Source organism: Panthera pardus, unplaced genomic scaffold (assembly GCF_024362965.1).
Source record: "Panthera pardus isolate Hobbes unplaced genomic scaffold, ASM2436296v1 HiC_scaffold_15, whole genome shotgun sequence".
NCBI lineage: Eukaryota > Metazoa > Chordata > Mammalia > Carnivora > Felidae > Panthera > Panthera pardus.
Window position 1 is genome coordinate 35768422 of NW_026526710.1, and position 15566 is coordinate 35783987.

Here is a 15566-nt window from a genome sequence, read left to right on the forward strand (position 1 = left end):
GAAGTCTGCATCTTTTAATCACTTTTCCCTATTTTGCCCATTCCCCTATATAGCTAAGACTTCTTTTTATTGAGATGAAATTCATTTCAAACAAAATCAACCATTTTAAGTGTACAATTGATTGGCATTTAGTACATTCCCATTGCTGTGCAATTACTATATCTATGTAGTTTTTTTTTTTTTAATGTGTGACTATATTTAAAAGAATTACTAAAACTTTCCTTCTGATACCCTGGAATGCTAAAATAAGATTCAATTAAAACAAGTTATTTAAATATTTTGGAATACAAATAGCCCAATTACCACATATTTTAATAGATTCATACACTAAAAGATAATTTAGTAGTCTGAAAAGAAGGCAGTATGTGCTTTCTTGGATGTTTAAATGAGTCCCATGCAATAACATGAGTGTACCTTAAAGACTTAAAGTAAAGTTACACAGTATGAGATAAAGACAGTGATGGTATATTTTGTTGTTTGTCATAACATAATAAGCAAACTCAAGACTATTTAGAAACATAGAGGGGCACCTGGGTGGCTCAGTCAGTTAAGCGGCCAACTCTTGATTTTGGCTCAAGTCACGGTCTCATAGTTCAGGAGATCAAGCCCCGCATCATGCTCCAGGCTGACACCTCAGAGCCTGCTTGGGATTCTTTTTTCCCCTCTCTCAGCCCTTTCTTCTCTCTCTCAAAATAAAAATACATTAAAAGGGAAGGGGCACCTGGGTGGCTCAGTGGGTTACGCTTCTGACTTCAGCTCAGGTCATGATCTCAAGGTTCATGGCTTCGAGCCTTGCGTTGGACTCTGTGCTGACAGCTCAAGAGCCTGGAGCCTGCTGCCGATTCTGTGTCTCTCTGTCTCTGCCCCTCCCTTACTCACAGTCTGTCTCTCTCTCTCTCTCTCTCTCAAAAATAAACAAACATTAAAAAAAATTTAAAAAGAAACATACAGCAATCTAACATTGCCTTTACAACAAGTGCACAGTCACAAGATCTTTAACAAAAGTGGAGTGTCTACGAAAGATTTAAAAAAACAAAATGGTCCTTCAATACAGTTAGTTTGGACATATTATTATAATAATCATTTTGACTCTACTGATGATGAGTTAAGGAATTTTAAAAATAAACCTTTTCCAAATCCTTCTCAGGATTTTGAGAAGACAAGGGAAGTAGGAAGCACCAGGAATTGGTCTCCCCTTCCAGACAACAACTGTACTAGCAGAATAGGTCTGATGTAAGTTTGGAACTCTCAAAGTTACTGAAGACTAAGATAGTAAATTACAGTGAATTTCGATCAATTTCAGCTCTTAGCACAGAAGTAACTACTCATTCCCCCCTTCCCAGCCCGATGGCAGGCAGATGTATGTCCTTAGAGCAGTCTATACACAGCTTTTAGGAGCCAGCGTGGGCAAAAAGGACCCTACCCCTCCAAATACTGGGGATCTGTGCTCTGCTGCCTCTGATCACAGAGGAGCAGACAAAAATGCAGACAGCCATTGTTCCTGCCCCAGCCCATACTTTGCAAGCCCCTCATTCTCCAGTTTAAGTAATGCCCAAGGGACTTAAAGGGCCAGCACTCTTTCCTTCTCTTCACTTTCTTTTTCCCTTTTAGGGAACCAGACATTAAAGGACATTCATAAACAACTGCACATATGGGGAAAATTAGAAAGTGACCACACATGCTCAGGGAAAGAATCAGAAAAAGACATGACAAGACTTCAAGTATACACCTAAGACCGATCTGTGACCAACAGCCTGTAACAACTGAAAAAATAAACAAAAATAAAACCCAGCAAACCCCGGGTGAAGAAAGAATATGAATTCCAGAGCTACCACATTATTAGCTTCAAATGTCTAGTTTTAGCCAAAAAAACCACAAGGCAAAGAATCAAGAAAGTATGGGCCATTCAAAGGGAAAAAAATAAAAACAAAAACAAATTTTACTGAAAAATACTTGATGGCAAATATACTAGACAAGGACTTAAAAAACACCTGTCTTACAGATGCTCAAAGAACTGAAGGAAGATGTGGAGAAAATTCAGAAAGTGATGTATGAATAAAATGGAAATATTGATAAAGAAATAGAAAACCTAACAAGAAACCAAAAACAAATTCTGGAGCTAGAACAATAATGAAGTGAAAACTTCACTACAGGTATTCAAAGGCAGATTTGAGCAGGAAGAAGAATTAGTGAACTTGAAGACAATGGATATTACAGTCTGAGGAACAGAAAGTAGAAAGGATTGAATAAAAGTGAACAGAACCTAAGGGACCACTGGGACACTAGCAAGTGTCCTCTCTTTCACCAGAGGAAGAGAGAATATTTTGAAGAATGGCTGAAAACTTAACAAGTTTGATGAAAGACACAAATATATATATAGAATATGCTCAAGATATTCTGCATAAAATGGATTCAAAGATACACACAACAAGACACATTATCATCAAACTTACAAAAGACAAAGAGAATACAAAATAGAATATGGAGAGCAGCAAGAAAGAAGAGAATCATTACATACAAGGGATCCTCAGTAAGCTGATCAGATTTCTCATCAGAAAGTCTCCCCAGAGCCAAAGCATAAGAGACTCTTAAAAACTGAGAAAAAACTGAGGGTTGATGGGGGGGTGGGAGGGAGGGGAGGGTACCTTTTGGGATGAGCACTGGGTATTGTATGGAAACCAATTTGACAATAAATTTCATATATTGAAAAAAAAAAAAAAAAGAAAGAAAGTCTCCCCTTCCATTTTTCTCTTTGCATGGGATCAGGCTTTCCCCACTAACTCTTTTCCTTTTTTTCTAGGGTTACTTCAACAAACAAATCAAAAGGACACCTGGTGGAAGGGTTTGCAGAGGACTGACCAGTGTAATAGAGCAGCCAAAACGCAACAACAGATAGCATGCAACATACATCAGAAACACTTCCTGAAGTGGTCAGGCCCTGGACAGTGTATGACCCCTTTTTAATATAGTACTTGCAGGTGCAGGACACATAACAAGCTATTAAAACACACAAAAGACAAATACTTAGCCAAAATGATGAAAGGAAAGAATTCTCCCTTAAAGAAAAAGCAAGAAGAAATGACAGCCACAGAATTGTTCAAAACAGATATAAACAATGAATCTGAACAAAACTTTAGAATAACAGCCATAAGATTAATAGCTGGGCTTGAAAAAAGCATAGAAGACAGTAGAGAATCTATTGTTGCAGAGATCAAACAACTAAGACATAGTCACGATGAATTAAGAAATACTGTAAATGAGATGCAAAATAAACTAGCTACAGTGACAGTGAGGACAGAAGCAGCAGAGAGAACAGGTGAAATAGAAAATAAATGTATGGAAAAAGATGAAGCTGAAAAAAAGAGGGAAAGGAAATTACTAGACCACAAGAGAGAATTAGATAGCTAAGAGATTCCATGAACAAAACACTATCCATATCATAGGAGTTCCAGAAGAGGAGCAGGAGAAAGGGGCAGAAGTTTTATTTGAACAAATTATAGCTGAGAACTTCCCTAATGCAGGGAAGGAAACAGGCATCCAAGTCCAAGAGACACAGAGAACTCCCTTCAAAATCAACAAAAACAGGTCAACACCATGACATATAGTGAAACTGGCAAAACACAAAGATAAAGAGAGAATTCTGGAAGCAGCTAGGGACAAATGGGCCTTAACCTACAAGGGCAGACACATAAGGGTAGTTGCAGACTTGTCCAGTGAAACTTGGCAGGCCGGAAAGGAGTGGCAGAAAATATTCAATGTGCTGAATAAGAAAAATATGCAATCAAGAATCCTTTATCCAGCAAGGCTGTCATTCAAAGTAGAAGAGATAAAGGCTTTCCCGGATAAAAACTAAAGGATTTCATGACCACCAAACCAGCCCTGTAGGAGATCCTAAGGGGAATTCTGTGAGTGGAAAGGAGCAAAGACTACAAAGGACCAGAGACATCACCACAAACATGAAACCTACAGATAATACAACAGCGCTACCTCCATATCTTTCAATAATCACTGTGAGGGGCGCCTGGGTGGCTCAGTCGGTTAAGCAGCCGACTTCGGCTCAGGTCATGATCTCGCAGTCCGTGAGTTCGAGCCCCGCATTGGGCTCTGTGCTGACAGCTCAGAGCCTGGAGCCTGTTTCCGATTCTGTGTCTCCCTCTCTCTCTCTGCCCCTCCCCTGTTCATGCTCTGTCTCTCTCTGTCTCAAAAATAAATAAACGTTAAAAAAAAAAAAATTAAAAAAAAAAAAAAATCACTGTGAATATAAATGGACTAAATGCCCCAATCAAAAGACACAGGATATCAGAATGGATAAGAAAATGAGATCCATTTATGTGCTGCCTACAAGAGACTCATTTTAGGCATGAGGATACCTGAAGATTGAAAATGAGGATGGAGAACCATCTAAGAGCCACCCAGGAGCCCCAAACAAACTAGATTTTAAAACAGACTGTAACAAGAGATGAAAAAGGGCACTCTATCATAATTAAGGGTCTATCCATCAAGAAGAGCTGAAATTTGTAAATGTTTATGCCCCCACTATGAAAGCACCCAAATATATAATTATCACAAACATAAATAAATGTATAGATAATAGGGAACTTTAATACTCCACTTACAACAATATACAGATCATCTAGGCAGAAAATTAACAAGGAAACAATGGCTCTGAAGGACACATTGGACCAGATGGACTTAACAGATATATTCAGAACATTTGATTCAGAACACACTCTTCTCAAGTACACATGATACATTCTCCAAAACAGATCACATATTGGGTCACAAAACAGTTCTCAACAGGTACAGAAAGACTGAGATCATACCATGCATATTTTCAGGTCACACTATGAAACTTGAAATCAACCACAAGAAAAAATTTGTAAAGCCCCCAAAAACACAGAGGTTAAAAAACTAAAGAATGAATGGGTTAACAAGCAAATTAAAGAAGAATTTTAAAAATACATGGAAGCCAATGAAAATGAAACACAACAGTCCAAACACTTTGGGATGTAGAAAAGCACTTCTTAAGAGGAAAATACATTGCAATTCAGGCCTATCTTAAGAAGCAAGAAAGGTCCCAAATACACAACCTAACCTTACACGTAAAGGAGCTAGAAAAGGAACAAAAATAGAGCCTACAGCCAGCAAAAGAAGGGAAATAATAAAGATTAGAGCAGAAATAAACAATATAGAATCCAACAAAAACAAAACCCCCCCAGCAGAATCAATGAAACTAAAAGCTGACTTTTTGAGAGAATAAACAAAATTGATAAACCACTAGCCAGACTTATCAAAAAGAGAAGACCCAAATAGATAACATCATGAATGTAAGAGGAGAAGTCACAACCAATACCACAGAAATACAAACAATTATAAGAGAATACTATGAAAAATTCTATGCCAAAAAACTGAACAATCTGGAAGAAATGGCAACACTCACACACTACCAAAACGCAAATGGGAAGAAACAGAAAATTTGAACAGGCCCATAGCCAGAAAAGAAATCGAATCAGTTATCAAAAATCTCCCAAAAAGTAAGAGTCCTGGGCCAGATGCTTCCCAGGGGAATTCTACCAGACATTTAAAGCAGAGTTAATACTTATTCTTCTCAAACTGTTCTAAAAATACAAATGGAAGTAAAGCTTCCAAATTCATTCTAAGAAGCCAGCATTACCTTGATTCCAAAACCGGACAAAGACCCTAATAAAAAGGAGAATTACACGCCAACATCCCTGAGGAACATGTATGCAAAAATTCTCAAGGAGAACCTGGGTGGCTCAGTCAGTTAAGCGTCCAAGTTCAGCTCAGGTCATATCTCGTGGTTCATGGGTTTGAGTTCTTCATTGGGCTCTGTGCTGACAGCTCAGAGCCTGGAGCCTGCTTCTGATTCTATGTCACCCTCTCACTCTGCCCCTCCCCCACTCAGGCTGTCTCTCTCTCTCAAAAATAAACATTTAAAAATGTTTTTAAAAAATTCCCAACAAGCTACTAGTAAATCGAATTCAACAGTAAATTAAAAGAATTATTTACTATGATCAAATGGGATTTATTCCTGGGCTGCAGGGCTGGTTCAATATTCACAAATCCAAAAACGTGCACATTAATAAAGGATAAGAACCGTATGATCCTCTCAACAGATGCAGAAAAAGCATTTGACAAAATACAGCATCCTTTCTTGACAAAAACCCTCAAGAATGTAGGGATACAAGGAACATACTTAACATCATAAAAGCCATATGTGAAAGGCCCACAGCTAATTATCATCCTCAATGGCAACAACAGAGTGCTTTCTCCCTGAGATTAGGAACACAACAGGGATGTCCACTGTCACCACTGTTGTTTAGCATAGTGTTGGAAGTCTAGCCTCAGCAGACAACAAAGTGAAATACAAGGCATACAAATTGGAAAGGAAGAAGTCAAACTTTCACTCTTCCAAGATGACACAATACTTAGTCTACATGGAAAATCCAAAAGACTCCACCAAAAAAACTGCTAGAGCTGATCCATGAATTCAGCAAAGTCGCAGGATGTTAAATCAAAGTACAGAAATCGGTGCATTTCTATACACCCATAATGAAGAGAAAGATTATATTAGGTAATTGATCCCACTTACAATTGCACCAAAAAACGTAAAATACCTAGCAATAAACAATAGAAAGCTTATGAAAGAAATTGAAGACACAAAGAAATGGAAAAACATTCCATGCTCGTGGATTAGAACAAATATCGTTAAAATGTTGATACTATCCAAAGCCATCTACACATTCAATGCAATCCCTATCAAAATAACACCAGCATTCTTCTCAGAGCTAGAACAAACAATCCTAAAATTTGTATGGAACCACAAAAGACCCTGAATAGCCAAAGTAATCTTGAAAAAGAAAGCCAAAGCAGAAAGCATCACAAACCCAGACTTTAACTGGTATTACAAAGCTATAATCATAAGGACAGTTATGGTATCGGCACAAAAACAGACACATAGATCAATGGAATAGAGAACCCAGAAACAGACCCACAAATATGTGGCCAACTAATCTTTGACAAAGCAGGAAAGAATATTCAATGGAAAAAAAAGACAGTCTCTTTAGTAAATGGTGCTGGGAGAACTGGACAGCGACATGCAGAAGAATGAAAATGGACCACTTTCTTACACCATATACAAAAATAAATCCAAAATGGATGAAAGACCTAAATGTGAAACAGGAAATAATCAAAATCCTAGAAGAGAAAACAGGCAACAACCTCTTTGACCTCAGCTGCAGCAATTTCTTATTGACAGGTCTCCAGAGTCAAAGGAAACAAAAGCAAAAATGAATTACTGAGACGTCATCAAGATAAAAAGGCTTCTGCACAGCAAAGGAAACAATCAGCAAAATTAAAAGGCAACCAATGGAATGGGAGAAGATATTTGGAAATGATGTATCAGATAAAGGATTAGTATCCAAAATCTATAAAGAACTTACCAAACTCAACATCCAAAAAACCCACAAATGATCCAGTAAAGAAATGGGCAAAAGACAGGAATAGACGCTTTTCGAAAGAAGACATCCAGATGGCACACAGACATATGAAAAGATGCTCAACACTGCTCATTATCAGAGAAATACAAATTAAAACCACAATGAGATACCAACTGACACCTGTCAGAATGGCTAAAATTAACTCAGGAAACAAAAGATGTTGGCAAGATATGGAGAAAAGAGAACACTTTTGCACTGTTGGTGGGAATGTAAACTGGTGCAGTCACTCTGGAAAACATGGGGAGGTTCCTCAAAAAATTAAAAAATAGAACTACCCTATGACCCAGCAATTCCAGTACTAGGAATTTATCCAAATACAAAAATGCTGATTCAAAGGGGCACATGAACATCACTGTTTATAGCAGCACTATCAACAATAGCCAAATTATGGAAAAAGCCCAAATGTCCATCAACATATCTATGTATCTATGTATCTATCTATCTATATGTATATGGAATACTACTCGGTGATGAAAAAAATGAAATCTTGCCATCTGCAACAATGTGGATGGAACCATAGGATATTAGGCTAAGTGAAATAAGTTAGAGAAAGACAGATATCACATGATTTCACTCATAGGTAAACTGGAGAAACGAAAAGATGATTATAGGGGAAGGGAAGCAAAAATAAGATATAAACAGAGAGGGAGGCAAACCATAAGAGACTGTTAAATACAGAGAACTGAGGTTTAATCGGGGTGTGGGGGTGAGGGGTGGGGAAAATGGGTGATGGACATTAAGGAGGGCACTTGTTGGGATGAGCACTGGGTGTTATATGTAAGTCATCAATCACTGGATTCTACTACTGAAGCCAAGAGTACACTGTATTTTAACTAACTTGAGGGAAAAAAAAGCAAACAATTTTCATATTTCACAGCAGAGGTCCAGAAAACAAAAGCAACAATTCAAGTGAATTCAAAGTAATTTAGTAAAACTGTAAAACAAAAACAAAAACAAAACTAGTTCAGTTACCTATTTTACTTCATACCTTTTAAGTTTTGAACTATAGAAATGTATATATTATAAAGTGCTCTGGCAACATAATGTAAATTTTTCTGATCCTAGTTTTGAAAGTTAATATAACCATCACAACAATCCTTCCCCAAACCATTTTACAAAGCTTACAAACAAAATACTTATTTTCTCAAAATAATTCCTGAGAAAAATTAAAACACTAACATTTTCTTTTCAATCATAAATTACTTTTTCCCCAGCTGAGCCAGACAAACACCATCAAGGCTGAAATCACTTTATAACAAATTATGCATAAAAATATGAAATGACTTGAGAAGTACCTGAAGTAGAAGCAGCCATCTTCTTTGTCATTATCTTTTATTTTATTACAACTAAATGTTTCTGCCTAGAAAGGAAGTAGGAGAGAAGGAGGGGAGGGAGAAATCAGGATGAAACCTTTATATTTCCACTAAACGCAAATACAGATCACATCTGGATTTATAAATACATACACACACAGCTATACATATGTATCTTTACAATGCATTAAAATTAAAACAAATTTTTTTTTACATTTATTTATTTTTGAGAGACAGAGCATGAGCAGGGGAAGGGCAGAGAGAAAGGGAAACAGAATCAGAAGCAGGCTCCAGGCTCCGAGCTGTCAGCACAGAGCCCGATGTGGGGCTTGAACTCACGAACCATGAAATCACAACCCGAGCCAAAGTCGGATGCTTAACCGACTGAGCCACCCAGGCGCCCCTACAATGCATTTAAGATTCAATAATGAGATTAGTCATGGGGACAACCATTAAAAAAAATTTTTTTTAATGTTTATTTTTGAGAGAGAAAGAGAGAGACAGAGTGTGAGCAGTGAAGGAGCATAGACAGAGGGAGACACAGAATCTGAAGCAGTCTCGAGCCTCTGAGCTGTCAGCACAGAGCCTGACTCAGGGCTTGAACCCATGAACCGTGAGATCATGACCTCAGCTGAAGTCGGACGCTTAACTGATTGAGCCACCCAGGCGCCCCTGTGACATACCATGTAAAAGGTACACAAAAGATCTCTGTGGGGGTGACATGGTAATAGCAGCTTGATGGGACTGACCGTATAAATTAAGGAAGCTAGTTAAAGCTCCATGTGGCTACTAAGCACTTGAAATATATCTGGATCAAACTGAAAGGTGGTGTAAGCATAAAACACACATGAAATTTCAAAGACTGGTAACATAAAAGAATGTAAAATCTCATTAATAAACTTTAAATACTGAGTACATGTTTAAGTGGTAACTTGATGTTAGGTTAAAACTACTTTAAAATTAATTTTACTTCTTTTTACTCTTTTAATGTATCCACTAGAAAAATATAATGTGTGACTTGTATTATATTTCTATTGGACTGTGCTGCTTAGACCCTCAACTATTCTCACCACTCTACCCTCCCTCCTGTATCCTGTAAGTATATCATCACATCTCTTTACTGTCTCATTTTATATATTATCTCTTAGTGGTATTTAACAGTGCCACTGTCCTTTAGAATTTTTTTAGATGTTTATTTAATTTTGAGAGAGAGAGAGAGACAGAGGGACAGAGAGAAGGAGAGGGAGGGAGGGAGACAGAGAGAGGGAGGAAGGTAGAGACGGATGGAGAGAGAGGGAGACAAAGAATCCAAAGCAGGCTCCAGGCTTCGAGCTGTCAGCACAGAGCCTGACTACAGGGCTCGAACTCACAAACTGCAAGATAATGACCTGAGCCGAAGTCGGCTGCTTAACTGACTGAGCCACCCTGGTGTCCCTGTCCTTTAGATAATTTTAAAGTGTAAAATATCTTAAAGTTCAAGGAATATCACAATGTAGGCGACTCTTTTTCAAAAGAATCAACACTTAATTTTGAAACATATTCTAATATACTCATATATACATACATATCTCAAGTGATGAAGTGGGTTAATGTGTAGTTCTTCAGTATATACAGACTGCATTCTTGCATTAAATTACATTTAAGTTAAAGGTAAGAGTTAATTTTAACTTCTAAAAATGCTTCCCCAGAACTTACATTTGCTGGTGGTCGGTTCCCACTGTTAGACAGCTGCCACATTTTCATGGAAATACGTGCTGGATTAATATTTTTGATGATACTGTCATCTTCAGAAATAACAGTAATCATAAAATCTGTCATGGTGAATATTAAAAAATTATTTCCTAGTCCACTTAATGAATTAGGTTAAATAACCGTACGTCTTAAAGTGTACATTTTGTTTAAATGTTAATAATGAAATTCTGAAGAAAACAAAACCATTCTGTAATCAGCATTCCCCAATAATCTGTCTATAAAAATGTACTAATCATGACAGACAACTCTAATGCTAAATCTCTTCCAGAAATCTAACGCATACATCTTTACTATTATTAATCCTTTGCCTTATTTTCACAATCTGCCTTGCTAGAAGTTCTACCATGCAAGACCAAAAAGGTTAGACTGTGGATACTCAGCAACACAGAATTAGGCAACTGGTCATAAATCCATGTGCTTTACGTATTCTGAGAATTCAGTGTATATTTTACGGTTTTATTCACTTGGCACCCATATGATGGGTATAATTTTTTAAAGTTTTGTTTACTTAGAGGGAGGGAGGGAAGGAGGGAGAGAGAGAAAGTGCTAGTGTGCACAAGCATGTGAGTGGGGGAGGGGCAGAAGGGGGGGAGAGAGGGAGGGAGGGAGGGAGGGAGGGAGGGAGAGAGAGAGAATGAATGAATGAATGAATCCCAAGCAGGCTCCGCACCAGCAGCTTAGAGACTAACGTAGGGCTAGAACCCACAAACCGTGAGATCATAACCTGAGCTGAAACCAGAGTAGGATGCTCAACCGACTGAGCCACCCAACCTGAGCTGAAACCAAGAGTAGGATGCTCAACCGACTGAGCCACACAGGCACCCCTGATGGATATAGTTTTTTAATGACAGGAAATAGGTCTTACCTCTTGAAACAGACTTAAAATTATGAGTATAAAGGCTATGTATATATGTAACAATTATTAAAAATTATTAATTTTATAATCTAAACTTTTTGGTCTGCTTGTTTCTACTGCTTATAACTATGTATATGAATTCATCCCTTTAAGAAAACAAAGTCTTCAAGAAAATTACCCATATAAAGTAAATACCATTTCCTATTGAAAATAGGAAGACTACACTGCCAGACTACACTGAAATTATCTGCTTACTTAAGTGTTTTCTACAGTAGACAGAACTCATTGGCAATTGTTGTATTCATTATTGGAACCAAGAGCCCAATACAGTGTCTGGACACTGCATGTATTTAGGAAATGTTTTTTGTTCTGAAATAGTTTTAATAATAAATTCTGATGTTTTCACCCAAATTAAGTTAAACAATCCTGGTTCTATTTGGTTGAAGATGACATTAAAACCTATTTAATAGAACTGCCACAGTTCTTGCCATCCTTCTTTTGCAGAACTTCACAATCCAGTGAATGAGCAAACACAAACTCCATTACCACAGGCTCTCAGCTTATGTACAAACTTTCCGTTCATTCTTGACCATTAAGGGAATGTACAATAGAGATGAAAGAAGATATAGTTAAATCAAACATTTTCTTTGCCATTTAAAATGCTATGCAGGCTTGTTTTTCATCATGCTAGATATCTAGAATAAATAATTTATTCCACTAGTGTAAAAAGCAATTATCATTACAAATCTATTTGAAATTTGTGACTTACTCACCAGTGAAAATACCCCCTGCTAAAAAGGAAGCATCTTTGTCATATTTAATATTGAGACGAATAGGTTTTTCAGGGTCCGGAAGAATCATTAACTTAATTATAGGTCCTTCTATGTTACTTTTGTTATAAATGGCTCTAACCTGCATCACATGTTCTCCTCTAACAGGAGGGAGAAAAAGAGAGACAAAGAGTTCTAATTACATTATAGTTATAGCTTAAAAATTGAGACAACTTATACAAAGTTAAACTCATTTACAAAACCTCTCTACTCCTGTTCAGTTCCATCTACTACCTAACACTAAATAGAAGGCTAATTATTACTCTTAACTTCGGCAAGGAATAAGAAAACTCAATTTTTATATGACTAATAACTATCAAACTTTTGGTTCTTACCTAGGGGCATAAACACTGAACACTCCCAAATTAGCCCTGCCCCTTTCATCTGTTTTATGCTGTTGGTTTGAAGGAGTAAGCTAAAAACAAAACAAAACAAAACAAAACGGTTAATTAGACAATTCTAGAGAACAAATTCTTTTCCCCTATTACAATGTTCTTTTCCTCCATTATTATTTTAACATTTGTATTTGCACACACTTCTACAATCTTTGATTTCCTAATCTGAACTAGTAGAAATAATGTAATATATAATTACTTAACCCAAAGGACAACTTCTCATCTTGATCAATTAAACTATAATTTAGTGTATTTCAGTTACTAAGTTGCAGAATTCAATGCTCACTGCTTCAACAGCAATGATATTTCAAGTGAAGGTTGGTTATACAAACACTGAAGGTACATTCCAAAATGGGGGCTGAGGAGGTGGGGTGGGGGAATGGCACAGGTGAAATAAACATAAATATACCACAAATATACATTTAAGTCAAGGCATCAAGATAACATGTCCATTGTTACTCATCTTTCTCTTCATGTTTACTCAGACGTGTTCCTTAGACCTCTGTTGCAACACTACCTTCTTAGTAACAACCAAGCTTTCACTTTCCAATGAATAAAAATCAATGGTACTCATCACTGGTTAAAAGAATCTCTCAGCCTTCTACAAATACTTCTGTGAAACTAGACTAATATTCTTATTTGTGGTAGATAATAATCAGTTTAACTCTCCTAAACGCAAACACTGACAACAAAAGTGAATTTGTAAACTGTTGTAGCAGAATATCAGACTCTTTCTTAAGCTCTGATGTCCATTTCTGCTTAATGGAACCTAAAAATTAGGTAATATGGTAGGTACATGCAAAAAAGCAATAGGCGAAAATGAGAAGGCACAATCAAAATGACAAAATAAAAGCCTTTATTTTACTTATCTCATTTACCCTTTGATCCATTTACCTCTCATCTTTCTCAAAGTATTTCTTCCATCTGGGTCCTAAATTCTTGTTGCTAAGCCCAAGAAGCATGTCTTCTACTTCCGGGTGTATAGCAGCAATACCACAGTCTTTCTTAACAGAAAGACTGACCCTGACTATTTTACTATGAAAATAAGTCTATGTGGATCCCAAGCCATTCTTGGCATTTTAATCTCCCATATGACTTTTAAGATCAACGTGTCAGGTCCTAGAAATCTGTTATGAGTTTTTATTGAATTAATGGATTATTTTTAAGACAACTGAATATTTACATAATCTCAACTGTTTTTATCCAATAAAATGATAAAATGTTCATAGAAGGATACTTAAGCCTGGCTGAAGACAACCCCAGGAATTGTCTCTGTGCTGCCTGGTAACAACCTGACTGGGACAAATTAATTGACTTCATTAGGAGGGACTATGTCACAATACAACTTTGCAAGGGACAAGCAGCTTCTCCCATTTCCCCTCACAGGAGGGCTTCCAACTCTGTACCAGGCACCCCAAGTTCCCACTAGAACCCAAGAAGCTGGCAATCCCAGTGCTCGTGTAAACAGGTGGTACCTAATCTAGGACTTCTTGGTATTAAGCACTATGTTTGCCCCCAAACATTACAAGGCGATACTCATGCTTGCCCCATATCCTAGAATATAACTCAGTATAAGTCTAGCAGCTATGCACAGGCCCTGGTAGCACTCCATAAGGTATGGAGGACAGGTACTCACATGATGCTTTTTGATCACCTTTAGCTTAAGTTTCTCAAGTAATGCCTATTCCTTAACCCATATTGTAGGTGACTATATTTGCCTTTACTCACTTTCTCAGTGTCATCTATTCATTCTAATCTGAAATCCAAATACATATTAGTATTGAAAGAATCATAACTGTAGAATACTGCCCCTTATTACATTGCTTGCAAGATATGAAGTTTAGTTCCTCAAAATAATTATGAAAAATCTTTAAGGTGATTTAAACTAAGCAATAATCAAGGTTATGTAAGACTATATTTTTAAAAATATGACATCTAATAACATTATGACAACGAAACCCAAAATTTTAAGTAGACGAAAATTATGTAAGGATGTTTTAAAACTTACCTTTAAATTGTTAGCTTTCACAAGACTTATTTTGACCTGTGGTACAGGTGCTGGATTGTCCCACTGATCACAAAGTTGAACAATGAGAGGATTCTGTAATTCTCTTCCATTAATCACTGGAATGGACTAAAACAGGTATAAATATTTTCAAAAGCATTAAAGCATATGTGCCAAATGATATAATTACTACTTGTACACTTATTAAATGATCATTTAATTTATCTTGGTTCTAATCACAAATGGCTTCTTCATCTATTAAAATAGACTTCTGAAAGTGAATTATATTGTCACCAGTGATCATCATCTTATAGAAGTAATTAATAATAATAAAAGTCCAAAAAAAAAGCATTTGACATTATGGCTTTTAACACATCCCTAAAAGTTACATATTAGAATGACTTCAATGGGGGCATCTGGGTGGCTCATTCGGTTGAGCGTCTGACCATTGATTTTGGCTCAGGTCATGATCTCATGGTTCATGAGATCAAGCCCCATGCTGGGCTCTGTGCTGACAGTGTGGAGCCTGCTTGGGATTCTCTCTCTCCCTCTATATTTCCCTCCTGCAACTCGCACACAGTCTCTCTCTCTCCCTTTTCCTCCTTCTCAAAAATAAATAAATAAGCATTTAAAAAAAAAGGAATTACTTAAAAGCTTATCTTAGGTTCTCAGATTTAGCATTGGCTGTCTATGGTTTAGCTCCTCTGTCAAGGACAAGCACTCAGGCACTTTACATGAAGCAGTAATACACAGCTTTCTACCACTCATTAAACAGGACTAGAAAAGAGAGGGAAACAAACAAGAGACTCTTAATGATAGAGAAAAGACATATATATGGGTTGACGGAGGAGGTGGGTGGAAGATGGGCTAGAGTGGTACTTAACGAAGACACTTA

At 37.0% G+C, this 15566-nt stretch overlaps 1 protein-coding gene across 2 annotated transcripts in view; it reads right to left on the reverse strand.

The window, feature by feature from the left end:
- SMCHD1 (structural maintenance of chromosomes flexible hinge domain containing 1) overlaps positions 1-15566 on the reverse strand; it is a 230845-nt gene that overhangs the window by 129262 nt on the left and 86017 nt on the right. For both annotated transcript variants that reach the window (XM_053902476.1, XM_053902475.1), the window contains exons 30-34: positions 14675-14800; positions 12607-12686; positions 12215-12372; positions 10529-10644; positions 8816-8880 (exon numbers count right to left, since the gene is read on the reverse strand). In XM_053902476.1, the coding sequence (XP_053758451.1) occupies positions 8816-8880; positions 10529-10644; positions 12215-12372; positions 12607-12686; positions 14675-14800 (545 nt within the window). The remainder of the gene's footprint in view (positions 1-8815; positions 8881-10528; positions 10645-12214; positions 12373-12606; positions 12687-14674; positions 14801-15566) is intronic.